Consider the following 20,490-nt stretch of genomic DNA (forward strand, 5'->3'; position numbering starts at 1 on the left):
GGGGGCTACAGCGGCGTTCAGGGGCTCCAGGGGCTCTGGGAGCTTCAGGGGCTCCAGGGGCTCCGGGAGCTTCAGGGGCTCCGGGGGCTCTGGGAGCTTCAGGGGCTCCGGGGGCTCTGGGAGCTTCAGAGGCTCGGGGACGGCTCGCCAGGCGCGGTTCTGGTCCATTCCTCCCTCCACTCAGGGAGGCGGCTCCGTCGTGACGTTCTTCGCATATGGCCCCTTCGCTGGATCTATTCGGCCCAATCCCGTCGATCAGGTTCAATGCGATCTGCAAGGAGTGGAAGGTGGGCTCCGAATCATCACCTCCACAATTTTCAAACTGCTCCGTCATTTCCAGCAGCCTTCTCGTACACTTCGTTCCCGAGAATTCACGAAGATTTTCTCCAAATATTTCACCCGCTTCCGCGGAGAGGTCAACACGGTCAGCAAGGTCAACAAGAGGGCGGGCGCTATGAATTTGATGCGCCTCATCAGGAGATGAAAATCGTACAATCTGATTGGGGGTCAATCTGACGCAGGGTGGCGATTGTCGATTCGGAATCGCTTCGAAAATCGAGGTTTGAGGATTTGCTATCTATTTAAAATGATGCGGCGAGATGACAGCAAAGTGATCCTATCAGGCAGGATAGCCCGTTGAGTTAGAAGGTGAGTTCGGGACCCCTGACGCCGTATCTTCGACGGCGACTCTCCCTCGGTGAGTATCTTGAGCTTTAAGGTCGAAACTGAATGCTCCGTCTGTAAACCTCTTGATTGTAAGGCACTGAGATTTCATCGAGGCGGATCTGTATGACGATACTGGCAGAGCGCTCAGGGTCCACGGATTGGATAGAAGGAGAGTGAGAGAGAAGGTCAATTCCACGTCCCAGTCCAAGATTTCACGACTATGTTTTCCACGGCAACAACGAAATATCAATGAGTGAGCTGTGATTCGCCTCCTCGTCGCCGCGCTCGAAACGGAACCGAGAGACTATGATGATGATGACGTCGCGCTGAGCTCATTGAATAACTCTCGCAATTGGGGTCCTCCAACCAAAAGCTCGCACAGCCTCTAAGAGACGCCGCCAGACCAGCGGGCGGATAATCGGGGAACGATAAATGGAGGAGCGATATTCGGGGGAACGATAATCGGGGACGTCGCGGATTACCTGATGACCCAGCATCGAAAATCAGGAAAATTATAGTGAGCATCGGACGAAGGGCTCACTGAACCCTAGATGATTATCCCTGGTAGAATAGCGGGACTTGCAATGAGTGATGCACGACACGCGAATGGTCCGTCTGATTACATTTCTAATTTTAATAGAGAGCTCCCGCAGGCCAAAGCTACGCTTCTTCCCTAATGTTTCTTGCCATCCATCGTGGTATCCAGGAATAAGCCATCACGATACGAGCAGTATAAGTGAGGATAACGGCATGTCGCTAGAGCTCCGATGCCGTTGCGACCTCGAGTTATCGATACCTCTAAGCAGCAGCGCGGTCCTCTTAAACCTGCGAGGAGCGATCAAGATTGTCGGGAAGTTGTCCTGAAGTCGGCTAGAAATCCGATCGATTGCCACGAAGAATGGAAGCTATCGGACCTGTAGGGCTGCCTGCGTGAGACTGATGATCTTGTTAAGTCTATTGAGACACTCGGACGGGTCGAAGGTGCCGCATAAGTCGACATCGTCGAATTCGTCGGCATGGGTTGCGCTCTCGGGTAGAGCTTCGCAGAAATACGGGCAAAGTACGCGCTCCCATATCAAATAATGAAGTTCCTTAGCGAGTAATATCCGAAGCTTTTCCTCGGCCCCCTGACAGAAGAAAGAATGGGTCTGTCCTCGTCGTGGTGAAGTTCCACAATATCGTGAGAAGGCTCATAAGGAAACGAAAGACTACTCGAGATATGGTTCGCGAGATATTTTCCAACAATTACCGCGAAGTCGAGCTTCTCTCTGATATGGCCGGGAAGAAGGTCTTTCTCGATTTGCACCATCCTCCATCTCATAGCGAGTTCTTTTCTGAAGCACCGGATATCTTTCAGAGACGTTTCTAGAGGTTTAGTTGCCTCGAGCAGACCCTCCAGGGAGTTCTTGAAATGATCTGGGTCCGCTTCGTGAAAATTCTTTGCGATATGGTGTAACATGGTTTTGTTCTCCGAATTCGAAGCGAAGGAGGTGATCTCCGCGAAGTCCTCGATATGAAATCCCACCGCGAACCTCTGATCGTGCTGAGAATCGGATGGTAGGGTTCTCACGAGAATATCTCGAGGTGAGCCCGCTGAATGAGAAAGACTTCAGACAGGTACAAGCTTGACTTACGTAATTCAGGAAATTTACGAATGTCAGTACGGTGAAGAGATATCTCCTCAGAAACTTGTTCTCCACCAGGTACTTGCAGCTCTTCACAAACTTATCTATAGCTGTTTGTAAACGAGTGCATTCCGCCTCGAAGAAATTGATCAACATCAGAGCCCGTATGAAAGCTGAGCAGCCTTCGATTCTCCACAGCTCCACTATGACGCGATCTTCGGCGAAGAATTGTTGGGGCGCGAAATTCAATCTTTTCAGTACTTCGGTCTGAAAACCAATGAATCCAGAGAAGCGACAACAGGAAACTCGAGGAAGCGACACCATCGTACTCGGTGTGTCGATCATTTTCATCTCGAGCAATTCCGATCCGGGAACGGGGAGTTCCCGATGAGAGCGGAGCGAAGACGGTGGAGGGGAATCGATAGTTCTGAACGACGTCGGGGAAGGATTGAATGGATAATCGTCGGCAGACATACCTCGCTAGCTGTCGGTAGGAGGTATTCCATGTGCTCGAGGTTCCGCATGAGTTTCTCTTCAGCGGACCAGGATGGACTCTGAAAATCATGGCACAGTCTGCTGTCTTACCCTGCTTAATTGAAATGCAAATTCAAATCGTCAGGGACCGCGACCCTCTGCTGAGCGAAACCGCGAATATTCCACACGTGAGAGGAACCCCGCAATCACGGCGGGTCTGCTCGAGGGTATCACTCTATTTCCGAAAGCTGAGAGTCAATCTGCGGTGATTTCTATCGGTCGCGGCTGCCAGCGTTGTGGGGGATTGAAAATGATGAAATATCGGAGCTGATACCCGAGGGGCAGTTCCAAGGGATAACCGTCGAGCACGGAACTCATCATTACCCCGTGTTCACGTAGAAATGGCGGAACCTCGAATTTTCTGAGGTGACTGAGAAGCGGCTCGTCGTACTGCACGTTCCCGTCAGCATCTGGGTTGATGTCGAATTCCAGGTATCTGAATGTGGCTCTTATCCCGAGATCCCTTTGAAAATCGTCTAGAGAAACTTCCTTTCGGGGGGTCTGTGGGGATAAAGGAACGGGGATTACGGCTTAATAGGAAGCCCCATGAACGACGAACTCAGATTTTCATCCGGATATCTGTGGCTCCATGTATGATCCAATCATGCCGTCTCGCGGAAGTCGAGCGACCGAGTCTTACCACTGGGTCCAGCCGCTTGAATAAATGAGCAACTCTGTTCAAGTCGATCCTGCTCAGCACCGTCGACAACTCAATCGACTCGTAGCAGCTGCGCCACGCATTATTACCGGCTGTGGAGACAAACACGAGATCATCAACGAGATTCGGGAGATTTTGCTCTCCAGTGAGCTTCCGACGCATGTCCGAGAGAGTCGGAATGCGGTCAAGTCCTTGTCGCGACACGCGCCGGAGCTGATTTGCTGATGAAGTAACTCTCGCAGGAAGTTACTTACTAGCAGCGATGGTCAAAGGTATCCCTGGATGTAAGCCAGTCTCGCAAGGGAATGGTCTCTGTGGGAGTCCTTTGAAAAAATTATAAACCAGCTCGATGCTTTCCTGATCCGGTGGACGCAACGTGGGCAACATATCGACCGATTTGTAGAGCTCGAGCAAGCATTGGTACGATCCGACCGGCTTGAGCCGTTCGTGAGGGGCGGATGATGCGTCTTCGTTCCCGGCAGGTGACGGATCCGCAGCCGCTTGAGGACTTGCGGATTCCGCTGCAGGACGCGGTGGATCCTCGATGCCTTGTGGTGGAGCAGGCGCATTCTCGTCGCTGCGTACCTCCTGACCCGGAGTTCGATCCTTTCGCCGTCGTGGTGGAACGGGCGGAGGCTGATTCAAGGATCGACGAGGCGGGGGAACCGGAGGGAGACTCTTCGTTGTCCGCGGCCGCACTTCCGGTGCTTTCTTGACAGATCCACGAGGCGGTGGGACCGGAGGAACGCTACTTGGTCCAGCTCCCCTCAAGATAATCGCCATGCGTTCTCTGAGGGTGCCCTGGGTAGATCCGCATCGGAACCGTGACTCGAAACGGGACGTAGATTTCGCTATCGCGCGAACTTCATCCTGCATCATCGTTTGATTTATTGCTAACCCGCCCTCGACCGTCGGCTCACCTTGGGAGTGCAAGCCCTGTGATCGAAAGTAGTCCTGGTGCAGAATGCCAAGGGCGTCATGAAATTTGTCGAGCTTAAGCAACTTCGTCATTTTGGGATCTTGACCCGGAGTAGTTCTCCCCAAGACTTTCGCTGCTAGCTGTAAGTAGGTGCCGTCCAAATTGGGATGTAGATCCAAATTTTGCCTCAATGACAAAAAAGTTCCCAGCGAAGCCTGAACTCAGAACCTCGTCCGTGAAGACGAGTGATTCAAGGCTCAACGGAGGCATGCGTGCCACCGACTCAGAGTACTTTCAGAGATTCCATGGGCTCCTCCGAACATTGTGGATTTTCGACCCCATCTCCCGTCTCGGGCGAATAGCGCGGCTCAATCGAGGGATTATGGTATTTTTCTAGTCATGCCTTGTGTCTCAGGGTATCCATTATTACGATTACAAGAATACTAACTCTGATTGTCCTCATTGAACATTCTCGAGCGAGGCATCTCTGGAGAGGAAATATGGGACCCATGAACAAACATCCGCTCGCCTCCGAAGAGTACCTGTCTGCCCGAAGAATTGTGACCAACTCCGCGCTTGAAAATGCCGGGGAATCGCACAATCATGGATACTGGGCAGATGAATATTGACCTCTGATAGGATGCCTAGCTTCCGATTGAGGGATTGAGCTCGAGCGCATTCACTCGCATTCGTCGGTCGCAATCGCCGGACCTCGCATCCAATAGCTTGCTCGCTGATCGGGTCGCTCTCATGAGGATGGTCGGCTACCGTAGTCTTCGCGGAGCAAAATCTCCGCAATCGGTCCTTAAGTTCGCAAGACGACACTCCGACGTCAGGGGAAACCAGGCTTAGGGCAAGCCTGTGACGGGAATTTCGTTCATTTTCCTTTTTTTCACTTTCCTTTCTCTCTCCCGCGGAGAGGGGCGAGATATTTTGTTTTCTCAATTTAGTGACTCCCTACTTCCTTGGAGTGATATCGATATGTTGCCGTGGATGATTCGGAGAACATTGGAATCCCTCAATGAGGTGCTTCGCATCGCAGGGTAAAGATTCGTAAATACTAGGTACTCTAAACCGATTGCCTGGGGGCATGGATACTTTCCGGGCTTCCCGTGATCTATAGAGACATCCGATTCAGGATGGACACCGACAAACGGAGCTTCTAGAGACTCATCGAGCTAACAAACACCAGTATTTATTCATTAATTCAACAACCACAACAATAGGCACACCTCGGACCGATTAGTACTGCGGAAATAATTTATCGCTGTCTTCTCCGGATGAACATAAGAAATAGAGTGAGTCTTTACTTTGACCTGTCTCGACTCGGGCAAAATCTCCGCCATCAGCATCATGTACTTGAATGGCGAGAACCCGCAGTCGAATATTTCCGGATCAGTCAGATGGGTGGTTACGCGAGCTTTTCGCCCGCAGAGGCAGGTCAGATCATGTGTTAGACAAAACCAAGTCTCCTGAGAAGGACTATTGTCCCGTCTCCTCCCGGGTACGGCAAGAATCTGACCGTTGCCGTTCGAAACGATCAGTTTCTGCTTATTTCGGTTGGCTCTTGCACGATCGTGAGATAATTCTCTGGAACCAGTCCCTGTTGCTGTCCGATGCGAGCTTCGAACCAATTGTGATCGATTCGTCGAATTAGTCTCAACTTATCCCCGACCTGGAGGGGAAGGACAGAGGTCAGATTCAATCGTGAAATTTCATTCATGAACGCAGACGGGGAGTCACCCACTCACCTTGAATCCTAGTTCTGCGGGGCTTTTCGCGAAGAAGGGGAAGCGTCCTGTAGCCACTCCTTCTTGGATTCGGACGCTGGCCAAAGTATCGATGGACGATGGGGGGAAAGCGTCGACATATCTGTGTGATGGACTTCTCTTAGGATCCTCCAATCATGAGTGATGATAACACAGAAAGGTGCAGAACTGAGAGATATGAAGAGGGGGAAAGGTTTCATCATAGCTCACCTGACTGGGAAAATTCCGGTCTTGCCTAGGCACTCCCCCTCATACCAGTTGCGATCAATTTTCTTGAAAATGTACACCAAGTCGCCCTTCTTCAGGTTGAGCTCCCTGAAAGCATTGGTTTGAGAGAGTTCTGAGCGTTTTGGACAGAAATTCCCACCGGGACCGAATGAAATACGCCCCCTTTGCCTCACGCAGAGTAGAATCTACAGGACGAATTTACAAAGACCACTTCTGCGACACCGTGGTCCAGATTCCGGGTCCTGACACACCATTGCACGACCGCGTGCCCGCAGGTCGCTCACGAGGATAAAATCCTTGATTCATATGAAGGAATTCGCGCTCCCGATCATGAATCTTCACCATGTTTCTGTTGATAGTCACCTGCTAGCATGTGCGATGAAATCGTAGATAACTCTCCCGAGCATGATAACCTCCTTGTTATCAGGAGTATAAAAGACCGTTTCGTAGACGGAACCAGTTTCCCCACGCTGTCCCGTTACGAATTCGTCCAGCCCTGTTGAGAATCCCGCGTCCTGCTGGCGGCGTATGTGGTGATCGACCTCGTCGTACAGGCGTCGCAGTGCGCGATCCTGGCCAGAATCCTGCGCCGATCTCAGCTGGGCCATCGCTTTCAGATCCTCGTAGTCTCGCTCCAACGACATGCTCGGCTCGTCGATGTATGCTGATGAGCAAGAGGGACATCATTCGAAACATGTTCCCCCATATAAACACGAACTTCCATAATCAGCCATTGCGGAGGCTCACCGGCTGTTTCGTCGGCCGCTGTAGTTTGCTGCTTCTGCACGGCCGGGCAGGGACCCACGATGGGATCTGAATTTTGGAATAGCAGAATCTTAATTCGTATCGATTCCTAACGCTCGCCAAAGGCGGACCCATGGATCGTACAGCCAGGCGTCATCGAGATGAGTCGAGGAGTGCCGCACGAGGCTGAGCAATGATCCCTCAACCTTCCAGCCGGTTGGAAGTTTTGCCGAATTACCTTTCGGTGGTGACACGACGGCTCTCCGAAAACCGCCTAGGGGGATGTCAGATCCTTTCTGTACGTTGCGGTACCACTCTCGCTGAACTGTCCTTGATGGAGTGTACTGCTTCTGATTCTCCCGAGCGATCCTCACCATGCGATAGCTGTCATCTTCGTTGAAAACGCTGAGGAGAGGAACACTAATTAACGTTATATTTTAAGGATCCCTCCCTAGATGAGCTCGCCGCCGCCGCCGCTCTCCCTCGAAACGGAAATCTGGTATACAGTATCCATCGTGCTCGCATACTCTCGGATGCTTTACAGTGACGTCAGCTCGAGTATCGATCGGAATTGTCCGTATAGCCATGGATTGAACAGGGACAGTCCGAACTCCGCGAGAAGGCGGCTGCGGCGACCCTCCCCAGACGCTACGCCAGGAACGAACTTATTCGGAATAATTCTCAACATGAGCAATGTGCTACGTGACAGCTGCTGCTGGAGGCGGAATTGCGAACAAAAATCCTCGTCATCGGCGAAAATCGACGCCTCTGGGGGAACCAATCGCTTCCTGGTGTAATTAGTCTTGCATCCTCGAGCTAAGACCACTCACTAGTTTGGCTTTGGCGAAATTTGAGGAGACTTGTCAGATCTGGGGTTCGAAGCATGGTATTTCTTATCGCCCTGCACGAATGCGTTTTTCGAGGCGACGACACTAGGTGTTGATGCGACCGAGTCCGCCGGAGTGTAATCTTCGATTCGCTTGGGAGATACCCTGGATAGAGGCATCATGGATTGACCGGAGTATCTCTAATGAACGAACAGATAATTCAGAGGAGCGTATCTTCCGACTGCAATGTCTCACCTGTAGACAGAATAGGGCTTTTTCGATTGGAGATCGTCTTCTTGAGGATGCTCGTAAGGCCACCTCTTCTCACAGAATTGCCGTCGTTCTTCCGATGAATGTTCGGGTTCCGAAATGTACCCGTCGTCTCTGAAATCGCGGACGAACTCTCAATCCAGCGTCCAGTATCCTCCGGAATTCCTCAAGAAACCTTTTGAGCGTTTAATGTGTAGCCTTATACCATCATGGCGACAAAGGTGCGATGAAAGGACGCACCTGTAATGCGCGAGACCTCGCTTGACTCGTACGGTGATTATTTCTTGATCACTCTTCGGCTTGTGGTAAGCGTGTAATCTTTTGTACATAGTGCGATACCAATCGCCAGCGTGTTCATCGTCGACATTCTGGAATGGGAAAATAGAAGTTCAGACGGTCGTGGAGAGTTCATTGATCGGCTATAATCTTGCAAGCACACATAAGCGGGAGCTTCTTACTCCACGAGCCGCGATTGGAACACCGTTTTCAGTGGGGCCAACTCCTTGGATCTTGGGTGCTTGACCTCTATGAATGATCTTCCTCTTCGTCGTCGTGAGGAGGAACGGTGACGCACACTCACTCTCGGCGGCTCCGAGAGGACTTTCTGCGCTAGACGGGGCAGCAGGTTCTTGATGGTGATGTGGACCTGCAATGAATTCCTCGACGTCGGATCAATGCTCTACAGAGGAAGGGAAAAGATCGCGAAGAGCTAGCTCGACTAAAAATGAAGTGCTCCATCGATAGTTCTTCTGTGTTGGGCCAAGACGCCGACCAAAAACTCGCCTCACAAAGTGATACGAGCCTAAATCCCTCGAAGCACAGAAACTAAGCTAACGAAGTCCCGCGATCATCCATTCCCATCTCGGCCTTGAGATCGCTGTTGAACTCCCGAGGAACATAGCTCGACACGTTAAGTCGTTTCTGTTTTCCGTACTGCCGATTTCGACAGGGATAAGCATAGTTCCGAAGTGCAAGGCTCCCCTAGTGAGTCAGCCGCCAATGTGACGCGAGCTTCTGTGTCACGGGTCAAGGCTCATCATTGCGGCTACTCGGAGACGTCGAGACCTCCTGGGAATCTCGCGTCTTGGTGCGATCGGGCACCTGTCCCCTACCAGTAGATGCGTCATCAGGGACATTCTTCCTCCCTCCTCTTATATGGGAACGACCAGATCCCGGCACATTCCATGGAGCCCGTCTCAAGCAATCCAATCACGCGTGTCTTGATTAGGTCTACCTCACGACTTAAGGAACCCGTCAGTCTCCGAACTTCGGAATCGCATGACGCTCCGCGCCAGGGAGGGTCCCTCAATGGGGGGATAAAGGTTCCTCTAAGCATGTGTATGCTGACTCTCAACACCAATCAACTGTCAGATTGTCATCGTCATCATGGCCTCGATAGATTCGCTCGTCGCGAATTGAATGAAGTAGAAATACGAAAACACACACAAGGAACGGAACGAAAAGATGGGAGAAGCGCGAACTTGCTAGCGTGAGTACCTTTCGCAGCTGGGATAATGTAGTCTTCGTCTTCACTTTCACCAAGAATCGGCATGCTGTTGATGGTGGCCTTCCCGGACCAATAAACGTCGGCAACAACGACGACGATGACAAGGAACTGGTCTATTCTACTGAAAGGGCATGGTGTCTCCGTTAGTAACGAATGAGGACGCGCTTGTTAGTTTCATATGAGTTTCCTGTATTGTATGATCGATGATCATTGATCTTTCCGCCTCCTATGCTTCGAGAAGTATAATTAGTAATGTAGAATCCGACTTTCTATCGACGGAGGAATCCCTCGCAGAACAGGGCCCCTCCCTTCGACAGGCGGAAGGCGCCTTCAAGGTCTCTGCATGGCAGGTTTGGGAGCGACTTTCCACGCACCTCTCCCTAGGAGCTGGAGCCCCCGATGAGCTCTCGGACTTGACCACGCCCCATTGATGACCGATCTCAGGCTGTCATATCGACTCGGAGAGACCGTTCGCGCACTCGGACTAGTCAACGGTATACATAGTTTCGGACACACGGCGTATTACATAAAGTCAAATATCCACATGCGAGCCTTTAGATGCAAATCGTGACAAAAAGCTGTACAATACACGGAAGCGCCATGCCTTGAGCAGAAGAATATCTCATGGCCACGGAGGGTTCCTCATTTATGATACGACACGTGACGACAGAAAGAGGGGGACGATTTGCCACCGGTCCCCTCAAGATACATCGGAAACCGTCAGAATAGCAAGCGCTCCTCAAGGGAGCCACCAACGACCTATGAAAAACCTCACTTAGAATAATCCGAGAGCCGGCCGGTGACCTTGAAGGCGAGCTGATTCCGAGCCAGTAGGAAGGGCGCTTGGAAGCTTACGAGGAGATTATCTGCATACGTCAAAGACGGAGGCATTTCGAACGCCTCTTGGAGGCGTTGGAGGAGCCTCGAGGCGGCATACTTCTCTGGGCCACATTCGAGACTTTCGAAGGCTCGAGCCCCCGGAATCGTGCGGCAAATACGCAATCACTCCGATCAGCTGATTCGGAAGACCGCATGTGCTGTAATCCTCGAATTTATCACGAACTTGAATTCACTCGAGGTCAACTCTGGTATCTAGCTATAGCTCCCCTCTGTATGTCCAAGATGGATGCAGTCGCAGGGTCGGAAACCGAGCCTACCAAGCAGCCGGTATTGGTGGCTGAGAAGTTCAGGCATCGATCGGTCCAAGAGTCGATGAATAGATCACGCTTGAATACCTGTATGATGTGATTCAGATGCATCAGACAGTGAACCCATAAATCATTCCCATTGTTTGAGGGGGAATATGGATAATTTCTTAGTCATGAAGTTCTCAGCTCCAATCATCGCTCAGGAATGGGAGAAATGGGCCGTCCAGAGCACACTCAGGCGGAAGGAGCGCCGCTTCCCGTTTCTCATCGGTTCATCGCAGACGCCTAAAGATCAGGCCAGGAGGTATCCGTGCGCGCGGGATTGCTCTATTGGACTTGGTTTCCCATTTCACTCGAGCTCCGTTCCGCGATCAGACTGTGCATTCTCGGACTTTCTCATACAGGGCATTTTCAGATGCTGAATTCTACGCTGGGTCAGAGGTCTGGGGCGAGGCCTTGAACCTCCGATGTCAGCACGATTTTTTCTCGAAGGGGAAGAGATTGGGAAGCCTCTTTCGTTCGGGAGTAACAGGGGCTCTTCTCCCATTGGCTCTTATAAGCAGGGAGTCGGTCCCCACCTTCAGGTCGAATATGGTAACGTGGACCGGAAGTCCGAGTTGAAGGTCGGGTGCGCCATCTTGGAGAGGGGGGGGGGCGAGTGCGTACTGCTTATTGATCTCGGTCATCTGAAACGTGACGGTTCACTCTCCGTCGAAAAATTGTTGTGCGAATTCTCCGCGTATGAGCGACACGGTATGTCCGAGGAAGCAGTGGGCGACATCATTGCCCTCGCTCAATAATTCAAGCCCTGAGAGAATACTGTGGCGTTGTCGCGTGGTATAGACACATCTAAGGAGGTCATGGGAAAAGAGGTCAGCTGAGAGACGGCTCAGGCCTGTCATGACAACACAAGAAGGCGGCTCTTTTCGGCTACCCTTCGGCTCGGGATTAGGAGCATATCGCACTGCTTTGTTTTACTCTGATTCATCCGTATTGAGCACAGAAAACTGAGGCGCGGCTTCCTTGTCCGTCGCAGACCTAGATTCGAATATGTTTTCGCGCAGTCGGTCCTCCCAAACTTCTTTCGAGAGAAAATTTCTCCTAACCTTCGGTTCAAGCGCAAGTCAATCGATAGCATTTCGCTCTCTCCCTCACGGGCGGACACATGGTCGCCTCCGCTCTCAGCACAAATTGTCTTCAACGAGTCACGGCGACGTCAGATGATGACTGCTTCGAGGGCACAAACTACGTTGCCGTCAGATCCGCACGGCCGATCGGTCGGCTGGGGAGCATATAAGGGGATGCGGTTTCAGGAGCCGCTCTTGAACATCCGAGTCATGGCATGCCTTCAGTGCGCAATCGAGAAAATCAAGTTGGTGGATCTTTCTGATCTCGCAACGATCTCCCGAAATCGTATGCGTGCTGTCAAGCGCAGCGTAAGGACCTCAAATGCGAATTGCGGAGCGGAGAGCAAATAAGTTTTTCGGCTGGAAAGTCTCAATGTGTGAGCTCGAGCTTCAATTGCCCCATAATCTTCGATCGTACCCCATTGGCTCGCAGGAGCATCAAGCACCCCAATCGGAAGATTCCTGAATACCTGAGGAAGTTGCAGAATGGAAATCATGCATTCCGTTGACTTCCCTCTCCAAACACGGAGTCATGAGGTTTGTACTCGATTCCCCCCTATCAAATCGGATCGAGGTCTGGAACTTTCATCTCCAGGTAGGCAGAATCAGACTCGCTTTCGTGATCGCCAGGAACTCCCCGCAGCTCAGAAGACCGCGCTAGTCCGTAGCATGGCTTCTTAATTCGATTGTAAACTTCGAAGAAGTGAGCTCCCAAATCGCGTGCTCGCGAAGACGGCCGCGAAGCATCATTCGTGTTAGAGATCGGGCCGAAGTACGGGTCTCCCGAGATCGGGCATAAAGTCTGTGTTTCACGCTCTGGTGAACCGTCCAGACGAGCCTCGAGCTAAGGATAAAATATTCGGCAGAAATCATAGAGATTCTCGCGTTCCGATTTCTCTTCTCACCCTCAGAGCAAGAACATGGAAGTCCCAACGACTCGACGTGGAGACTCGCCGCTAGATTCCTCTCGGAATGAGCCCGCGTCGCGAACCAAAACCAAGCGACACTGAACTTCTCGAACACCAACATTCGGCTGGATGTAAATTCATGCGGAGTCCAGCGGCTGCCCGAGCCGAGGAAGGCCGTCGGGAATGACTCATGCTTCCGACGCTCTTCCCGCTCAAATTGTAGCGTCGAATTCTCGGAAGACTTATTACGGATGCGAGGCTGTTCTGTAGAGAGCCCCAGCCATGCTCCAATTATCTTCCGAGCATTCGGTAACCGAGCCGTGGGAAGCTCAAGGATTAGAGCACTCCCCAAACGTACAGAACTCACCTAACTCGTCATGTATGTAGAATCGCAGATTCGTGAGATCGCTGAATGCTTCTTTTGGTTACCACGAATGCGCCCACGAGTGTTATAGGCGATGAACTGGAGGGAACAACGCTGGCTGTTCTGTTGTTAGTGTCAGACGGGGCCGCTGGCTGGCAGCCTGCCCATGAGCGAGCAGCGCACATCTTACTGTAGGTAGCAGCAGCAAGTCAGGCGAGAGAAGGGTAAGGGAGACGAAAGAAGGTTGCGGGTTTGTGGCAACCACAATGTGTATATAACCTTGAAAGAGTGGGTGGTTGTGGTCATACCACCGTGTATTGCCAGAGCCTAGAAGTCACTCGACAACGACCTGATCGTACGCGGTATTATGGAGTATTATTCGAAGATACTCTCAGCTGCCTTAGAGGGGAAAACATTTCGTGCTTTGGGCTCTTCCATTCACAGCGACCACGATTAGGAAATCGTTCGTGTCAGGAGACATATGAACGGCCTTTTTGTGCGGAGACGAGGACGGATATCTATGCCTTTTGGGTGCAAAACATAAAGAGTGTGTGCGTAGGTTATCTAAGGGGATCCGTGGCTCCTGCTGAGATGGAATTTTTTGACCGGGGACCTCAGACGGAGCCTCTAGATCGGCAGAAGTCGTTGGCAAGCTTTCTTTAATTCCGGTGATTTTTTCCGGCGCACAGCTCTTCGATCCTGAGGCTCTTCCGACCGAATTCTAACGTCCGAGACATCAAGTCGGTATCGGTCAATGCTTCCCCAGGGACTGATCCTTGTACTGGGAATATTCGATCAGATGAGGCTCGATAGCCTTTTCTTTCGCCGACATCCGCGATCGAATTTTCCTCTGGGGAGATTCGATGATTGTGGAAGGTGGGGGAAATCTCTTTGAGGGAAAAATTGATCTCAGGAGTTCTTTAGCGCATCCCTTCGTCGGTCTCGCATCCTGCAGGATAATGTCTATGCCACCCGAACACCTTCTTCGGCTTCCTGGCAATACCAGCGGGCGATGAGCAATAATCTGATCCTGGCTGAACGTCCTTCATACGTACTCTCCCTATGCCCCGTCGTCTGACACATGCGAATGCGGAGGAGTATACAACGGAAAGACGAATCGAAGCTAGCTAACTGATTCTCATATGCTCCATTACCCCCTCCTTGTCAGTATTCATCGTCATCGGCGGACCTCGATATCCGAGGGAGATCGTCTAGAGGCGATGGGTCGGGACGACATGCTCTAGGATCTTTCGATAGAGCTTATCTGAAGTGCTGATGCTGTTGCATCGGATGCACGGAGAGCTTCGCGTTGGCGCTACTTGGGTCTGTGATATGCGGCTCAATAATTATTCATCCTAATAGGATGGTTCCGAAAGTCACCGATTCTCTCTCGGATCATCGTCATGGTTAGATCGAACTGTTTGTGTTCATGGGGGGGAGCGGGATTCGTCATTGAATATCGATCGAAACCGAACGTATTTCCAGCGACTTTCGTGGTACAGCTTACATCATCCCTAGTCTCCAATGGAATTCTCCAGATATTTCTAAATAGAAGTCTCTAAGAGGATTAGTTCGCATATCAGTGCGTGGTGAACCTCTGACTGAGACACCTCGAGGTTTCTTCGAAGCAACCCATCGAATGCCCATGGGCTTCTCAAATTTTGAATATTCATGGCACTCTTGTCGAAGAACATCTCTTCCGAAACTTGATGAGCTGCTTGAGCAATGTCGGTCCCTACCCCAGGATGAATTCACTCCGAGGTCTTCAGCCTGTTCCTCGGTATAAAGCTTCACCACATCTACCTTACCCAACTAAACTTCCCCGTTCACCCTTGTCCATATGCTCCGGTTTTCCACTTCGCTCCCCTGATTTCGCGTGCGCCTTGCTTCCTCACTATCTCTCTTCCTCCGTTTCCCTATTCTCCGGTTCCCCCTGTCCTGCTTCCCTGTTCTCTCGCTTCCCTGTTTTCCCATTCTCCCGCTTTCCGGTTTTCCGATCTCATTCTGCTTGCACCCTGGCGATCTATAGCCTACTACGGCTGCAACAACATTCTTCGAGATTCATTGGTAGAGGACACCATCGCATGATCACGGCAACCCCCGGTGACCTTTCTGAGAGCCCCCGAGAATCCGTCCCCGGATTCCCATGGGGATCGATCCAGGCCCTGAGGAATCTTGGGAATTCCGGCTCTACCCATGTCTCGAAATATTTATTTTTCGGTGGGTGGAGCGATTGAACGATTCTCGGAAGGTAGAGGGACCCGTCGCATGAGAACGACGACCTCGTGTGACTTTCCGACAGCTCGATAGGATCCATCCTGAATTCCAAGGCGACCGGTTCAGCCGTTCAGCAGTCCATAGACTCTATTTAGTATGAAGAAGACACGACCGTCCGACAGACAGACAGACATAAGTTATATATACATCGTTATAGTAATATATTAACATTGTATAAAAGTTTGATATACTCAGATAAATGGTGGGAAGCGTGAAGAGGGCGGATGCGGTCAGCCTCCGCTCTCAGACTGACAACGTTCTCATTCGACAGACATCGAACTCAAGTCTACTTTCTGGCTCTAGAAGCAGCGAGGGTAAAGAGCAGGAGAAGAATAGCCCAGCCGATTGATATGACAAACCCGCTCCATACTTCGAATTTGTCTATGCCCCATCCGCGGTACATTATACAGCGGAGCGATTCGATGGGAATCGTTTGAGGCAGTCCGTAAGCGACTGCTCGAACCACACGTGGCATCGACTGGATCGGCCAAATTACACCTGCAATCGAATCGAAGTTTCTCCATTAGAATTGGTCGAAGCTCCATAAGGAGAGACTCTGAAGAACATATGTCACGGTCGGATAGCCAAGGAAGACCGTTGGATGAAACAGAGCCTCGTTGCGATACACAGGCGGATCGGGAGGAATATGAGAATACTTCACTACATACCGCTCATGAGGAGATTCGGGAAGAACGTGCCGACCGCCAACATCATCGCGGATTGTTCCTCAGCGCAAATGGATGAAATAAGAAGTCCGTAGATCATCCCAGTGGTGCCTTGCAAGAAGGTCAGGAGGACGACGAGTGTTAATGAGCCCTCGAGGGGAGTTTGGAAACCGATGAAAACGAGTGCGAATAGCAAAACTAATTGCACGCATACGATGCAGGACTGGGACACCACGAGAGAAACAATGACCTCGAGAGGCTTGACGCCAGCTGCCCAGCAGCGGTCCGTGGTACCTTCGCGATTTTCCATGATTATCGATATGGCGGTCAGCGGCACGGCCATGATGTACATGATCGCGAGAATAATCCCGGGCGTCATGAAAGTCCTAGCGGTAGCGTTTGATTTCCTGTCACCGTGGACGGGCTCCTTGATTTGAATCGGAAGTTGAGCCAAATTGACATTCTTGTCCATTTCTCTCAGGAGATCCTCACAGAATGTCTGAAACAAGGACAGCCGATATTAGGAGCGACGTTCGTGATGCGATGCGAATGGGCAATGGTCTTGCTGATGATTTGCATCTCGAGAGAAGCTCCAAGGAAGGCGCGCCGATGGGACTGCCACTTTGAGACTGATGAAAAGTCGTCGGGAGTAGCTAAATCTCATATCATATATCGGATGATGCTCACGCGGAAAGATTCGAGTATGGTCTTCTGAAGAATGAAGCCAATCTGCAGATTAGTCATGTCCATGTACACGTCGATCGTGGACGCTTCCAGGGTCTTGTTGTCGGCGTCGATTCCCGAAATAAATCGATACTTCAGCTCCCTCGAATAGTCTTGCCGTATATGTATGGAGCCCCAAGTTTCCCCACGCGCCACACTGGCGAGCGCGAGGTCAAGGTTCGAGTAGAGTCGCTGAACAATAGTGTGCCGAGGAAGGGTCTTCAGGAATGCATTCGAATGAACTGGATTCCGGTCTGAGTTGACAACAGCCACAGGCAGCTCGTATGGGTCGGCCCCGATACAGAGGCAGAATAAGAGTGTGACGAAGGACGGTATAAGGAAAGTGAAGAGGAGGTAGGGCTTACTACTCCTCAATCGGATAATGTTTTTCCTCACGAGAGCAACTATCCGCTCTCGTGATGAAGCTTCCCAGAGTGCTTCGCGGTGTCGCTTCACCGCCTCGAAAGCGGTCTGTGCCTCTCCCGGGGGCGAATCGAGCGCCATTTCTGGGGTAGTCCCGTGAGTTCCGACCTGAATCAATTTGAAAAATTTAATAGATAAAGACAAGAGCTTGAAAATATTTGAGCTTAGCGCTCTCCGGAGGAAACCATGCTCCTATCAGCAAAGCGTTGAAAGCCTGAATATACGCCGAGGAGGGTATGGATCGCTCACTTCTTCTTGGACTTCCATGGATGCAACGGTGTCATCGTCGTTTTTCTCGCCAATCACCTCGGGCATCTCTCGGGGGTCTGTGATTGCACGCTCCTCCTTATCCGCGAGGCACAATTGCAGGAATACGTCTTCGAGGGTTTCGCAATGGAAATCCTCCAGGAGTCGCTCAGGAGAATCTTCGGCTAGCATTCGACCGGACCTCATGAGACCAACGACGTCCGCCTGACGGGCTTCTTCGACGTAATGAGTTGTAACGATAACGGTCATCCCTCGATCGCGGGTGAGCGTCACGAGATACTTCCAAATCCTGAAATGGGTACGTCCTCTGAATATTGCTGCAGACATCATCCCATTCGTTTTCCATTCACTATTCTCTAGTCGGTCGTTCCCGGAACTCATCACGTATCCTCCGGGGAAAGGGATTCCGCCGTTCTGGGCTTGAGTCGGGAGCACCCACTTATCCGAGAGGAATGCGGAGGCGCATTTGTCGCAATGCCGAGAGAGAGGCGCGAGGAGGATCGAGTGTCTCCTCGAGTGATCGCGGGAAGCATTCAGAGAAAGCTCCATTTTGTGGAAAGACCTATGTTTCACTTCGTCCAGCCTGTGAAAACTCACGCTTGACGGAGCAGCGGGTCCACGCCGACCGTTGGTTCGTCGAGAATCAAGAGTGGGGGCTCATGGATCAGAGCGACTGCAAGTGAAACTCGTCTCTGTTGACCCCCAGAGAGTTTTCCGACCTTCTTCTTGATTTTGGGGAGATCCAGGAAGTCGAGGAGGAACTGGATACGCTCTGCGAGGAAAATAGATCGCGGTCAAACCCTGCATAATCTTCGCCGGATTCTGTGCAAGGATCTCTTTGCTCTCACGGGAGTTCGCTGTCGAACAGGTCAAATGCAGTCGGGTAACCTGACGACCAGATATAGAGTCCCCCGGGCTCGATCGTACAATCACACTTCAATGTGCAGCGGTCAGGTATCGCCGCCGGAAACGGATCTCGGAAGCAACTCGTCGCAGACCAATCTAGGCAGGAGACCTGCGCTTCGGTGAGGATTTCCGCCGGGGTCAAACCCTCGCGAGGACGGCGTCACTTCTTGCACGTTTTCGATTCTGGCTGGATCAGTCAGCCCGCTCGAGATCATTGCCTTATGCATGCTCATGTGTCCTTGAGAAACTACGCCGATTTCCCCTTCAGAAATTGTGTCATCAGACAGACAGACAGACAGACAGACAGACAGACAGACAGACAGACAGACAGACAGACAGACAGACAGACAGACAGAAGACATAAATATTTCTGCGTTTAGGAAGTGCGACGATTGAGATGAGACTCCTTCCAGCACACTCACTCTGTATGAGCTCTTCGGGCATTCCAATGAGCTGCCCAAAGTGATGTAGATTTCCGTGGATCGTCTCTTCACGGTATAGAGCAGACTCCTGTGGCATGTAGCCAACTCCTGGACCCGGGATCAATGCTCCTGGTGTCGCGGGTACCTCATCGAATACCCGAACCATGCCTGCATGGGGTGTCTTCCGGCCAACGATACACTTCAGCAGAGTCGTTTTCCCACAGCCGCTTGGTCCGAGGAGCCCGTAGCTATAATGAGGAAGATACTTTTGTGTACTTCCTCCGGCTCTACAAGACGTCAGATCGCTTCTGGGCAGGCACATGATCCGAAGAGGATGATGGCGTCGATATCGATGTGGAGCGACCGTCTCTTCTCGCTGTCCCGCTTAAATCGCCAACATGACTGGCCTCCTACCGAGGCAGATGAGACATGATGATTCCATAGGAATATTTCGCAGAAAGTATTCAATGGAATCAGAGAATGATAAAGTGGTGAATAATTACATTTTCCCTGCAGGCACTGAGAGATTGATTCCTTTCAGAACCTCCATCTCCTGATTGCCGTATTCGTAAGTGAATCGGACACGATTTACTTCCACAGCCAGCTTCTGTGCGGGGTCAATTGGGTCAGGATCTGGGCTGAGCTCGACCGGGTAGGATGTGCCGCCTTCCTGACTGGAGGCGTTGCTCGGCTCATCGAATGCCACATTTACGTGACCAACGCGAGCTTCACAGCTCCCATGGCTGATGCTGAATAGCGGAGCCTCCGGAGCGAGAACGGCATCGCTCATCCCGTGGCAACTGAGAAACTGTAAGAAAAAAACAGGCTCCTCAATACAAGGCTCCAAATCCGCATGCATCTCCGGGGCACGGGGGGAGCTTAGAGTAGATCGAGACCCCTCGGAAGCCTCGGCTCAGATTACCTAGATGGAGAACGATCATTCTGAAGGCTGCTCCTCGCCATCCTTTCGGTTGCCGTCAAGTCCGGAAACAGAGAAGAGTCCCTCCATGCTCCACTGAAACGGACCCTTTCAGTCTGGCCGATCTGATTCAAAACCCCCCTTAGATATTCATTCCTCTGTAGCGTGTCCTTCGAGCTCAATCAGTTCCGGGATTTACCAGGGAAAACGCGGGACGACGAGCGCACATCCGTAAAAATACGGAAGTCTCTTCTTAACACCCCCGTCATGATGATGGCATGGCCTGATTCACCCCCCCCACTGAGCACCTCGTTTGCGCGTCGACAAAAAGGAATAGAGACGAAGCTAAGCTCAAGGAATCGTGCATGAGAGTACGGCCCCGGGCCGGCTTGGAACGCGCAGAAGCCGTCCAAGGACTGATCGCTCGCTAGTTTGCGAGTGGCGATGGGATCCTCCGCGGAACCGCGCCCCACACGCCCATCAAACGGCTCTCGGAGAATCGCGCTCGTTAGCGGAGCAATCTCTTTCAGAAAGCGTCGAGATCGAGGAGCCGCACGACTTTTCAGCGCCGGAGCTTGATTGATCGCTCATCTG

General features: G+C 51.6%; 2 protein-coding genes across 2 annotated transcripts; both read right to left on the reverse strand.

Moving 5' to 3' along the window:
• Positions 1-5,581: 5,581 nt before the first annotated feature.
• LOC100907732 (sorbin and SH3 domain-containing protein 1) lies at positions 5,582-9,828 on the reverse strand. The gene is made up of 11 exons (XM_029112963.1): positions 9,738-9,828; positions 8,699-8,886; positions 8,481-8,608; positions 8,226-8,354; positions 7,974-8,135; positions 7,382-7,563; positions 7,147-7,212; positions 6,763-7,063; positions 6,382-6,486; positions 6,154-6,274; positions 5,582-6,077 (listed from the first exon to the last, which is right to left on the reverse strand). Exons 1-11 carry the CDS (start codon positions 9,790-9,792, stop codon positions 5,943-5,945), a joined length of 1,572 nt encoding a protein of 523 aa, XP_028968796.1. The 5' UTR covers positions 9,793-9,828; the 3' UTR covers positions 5,582-5,942.
• Positions 9,829-15,857: 6,029 nt separating this feature from the next.
• On the reverse strand, positions 15,858-19,767 carry LOC100907872 (ABC transporter G family member 20). Its single transcript, XM_029112964.1, has 7 exons — positions 19,481-19,767; positions 18,978-19,225; positions 18,247-18,421; positions 17,607-17,938; positions 16,924-17,438; positions 16,240-16,735; positions 15,858-16,069 (listed from the first exon to the last, which is right to left on the reverse strand). The coding sequence occupies exons 1-7, from the start codon at positions 19,765-19,767 to the stop codon at positions 15,858-15,860; spliced, it is 2,265 nt and encodes a 754-aa protein (XP_028968797.1).
• Positions 19,768-20,490: the final 723 nt, after the last annotated feature.

Source organism: Galendromus occidentalis, unplaced genomic scaffold (assembly GCF_000255335.2).
Source record: "Galendromus occidentalis unplaced genomic scaffold, Mocc_1.1 scf7180000075782, whole genome shotgun sequence".
In the NCBI taxonomy this organism is placed as follows: Eukaryota; Metazoa; Arthropoda; class Arachnida; order Mesostigmata; family Phytoseiidae; genus Galendromus; species Galendromus occidentalis.

Excerpts from the sequence above, each read along its gene's own strand:
- LOC100907872 (XM_029112964.1), bottom strand. The coding sequence starts at position 19,767 with ATGAGCGATGCCGTTCTCGCTCCGGAGGCTCCGCTATTCAGCATCAGC. Across the intron at positions 18,422-18,977 it reads GCCCGAAGAGCTCATACAGA|AGCGTATCCAGTTCCTCCTC; the intron begins GTGAGTGTGCTG and ends TTTTCCTCGCAG. Across the intron at positions 17,939-18,246 it reads GACCCGCTGCTCCGTCAAGC|GATTTGGAAGTATCTCGTGA; the intron begins GTGAGTTTTCAC and ends TACCCATTTCAG.
- LOC100907732 (XM_029112963.1), bottom strand. The coding sequence starts at position 9,792 with ATGCCGATTCTTGGTGAAAGTGAAGACGAAGACTACATTATCCCAGCT. Across the intron at positions 7,213-7,381 it reads CGTCGTGTCACCACCGAAAG|ATCCCATCGTGGGTCCCTGC; the intron begins GTAATTCGGCAA and ends TCCAAAATTCAG. Across the intron at positions 6,487-6,762 it reads TTCATCGCACATGCTAGCAG|GGAGCTCAACCTGAAGAAGG; the intron begins GTGACTATCAAC and ends CAATGCTTTCAG.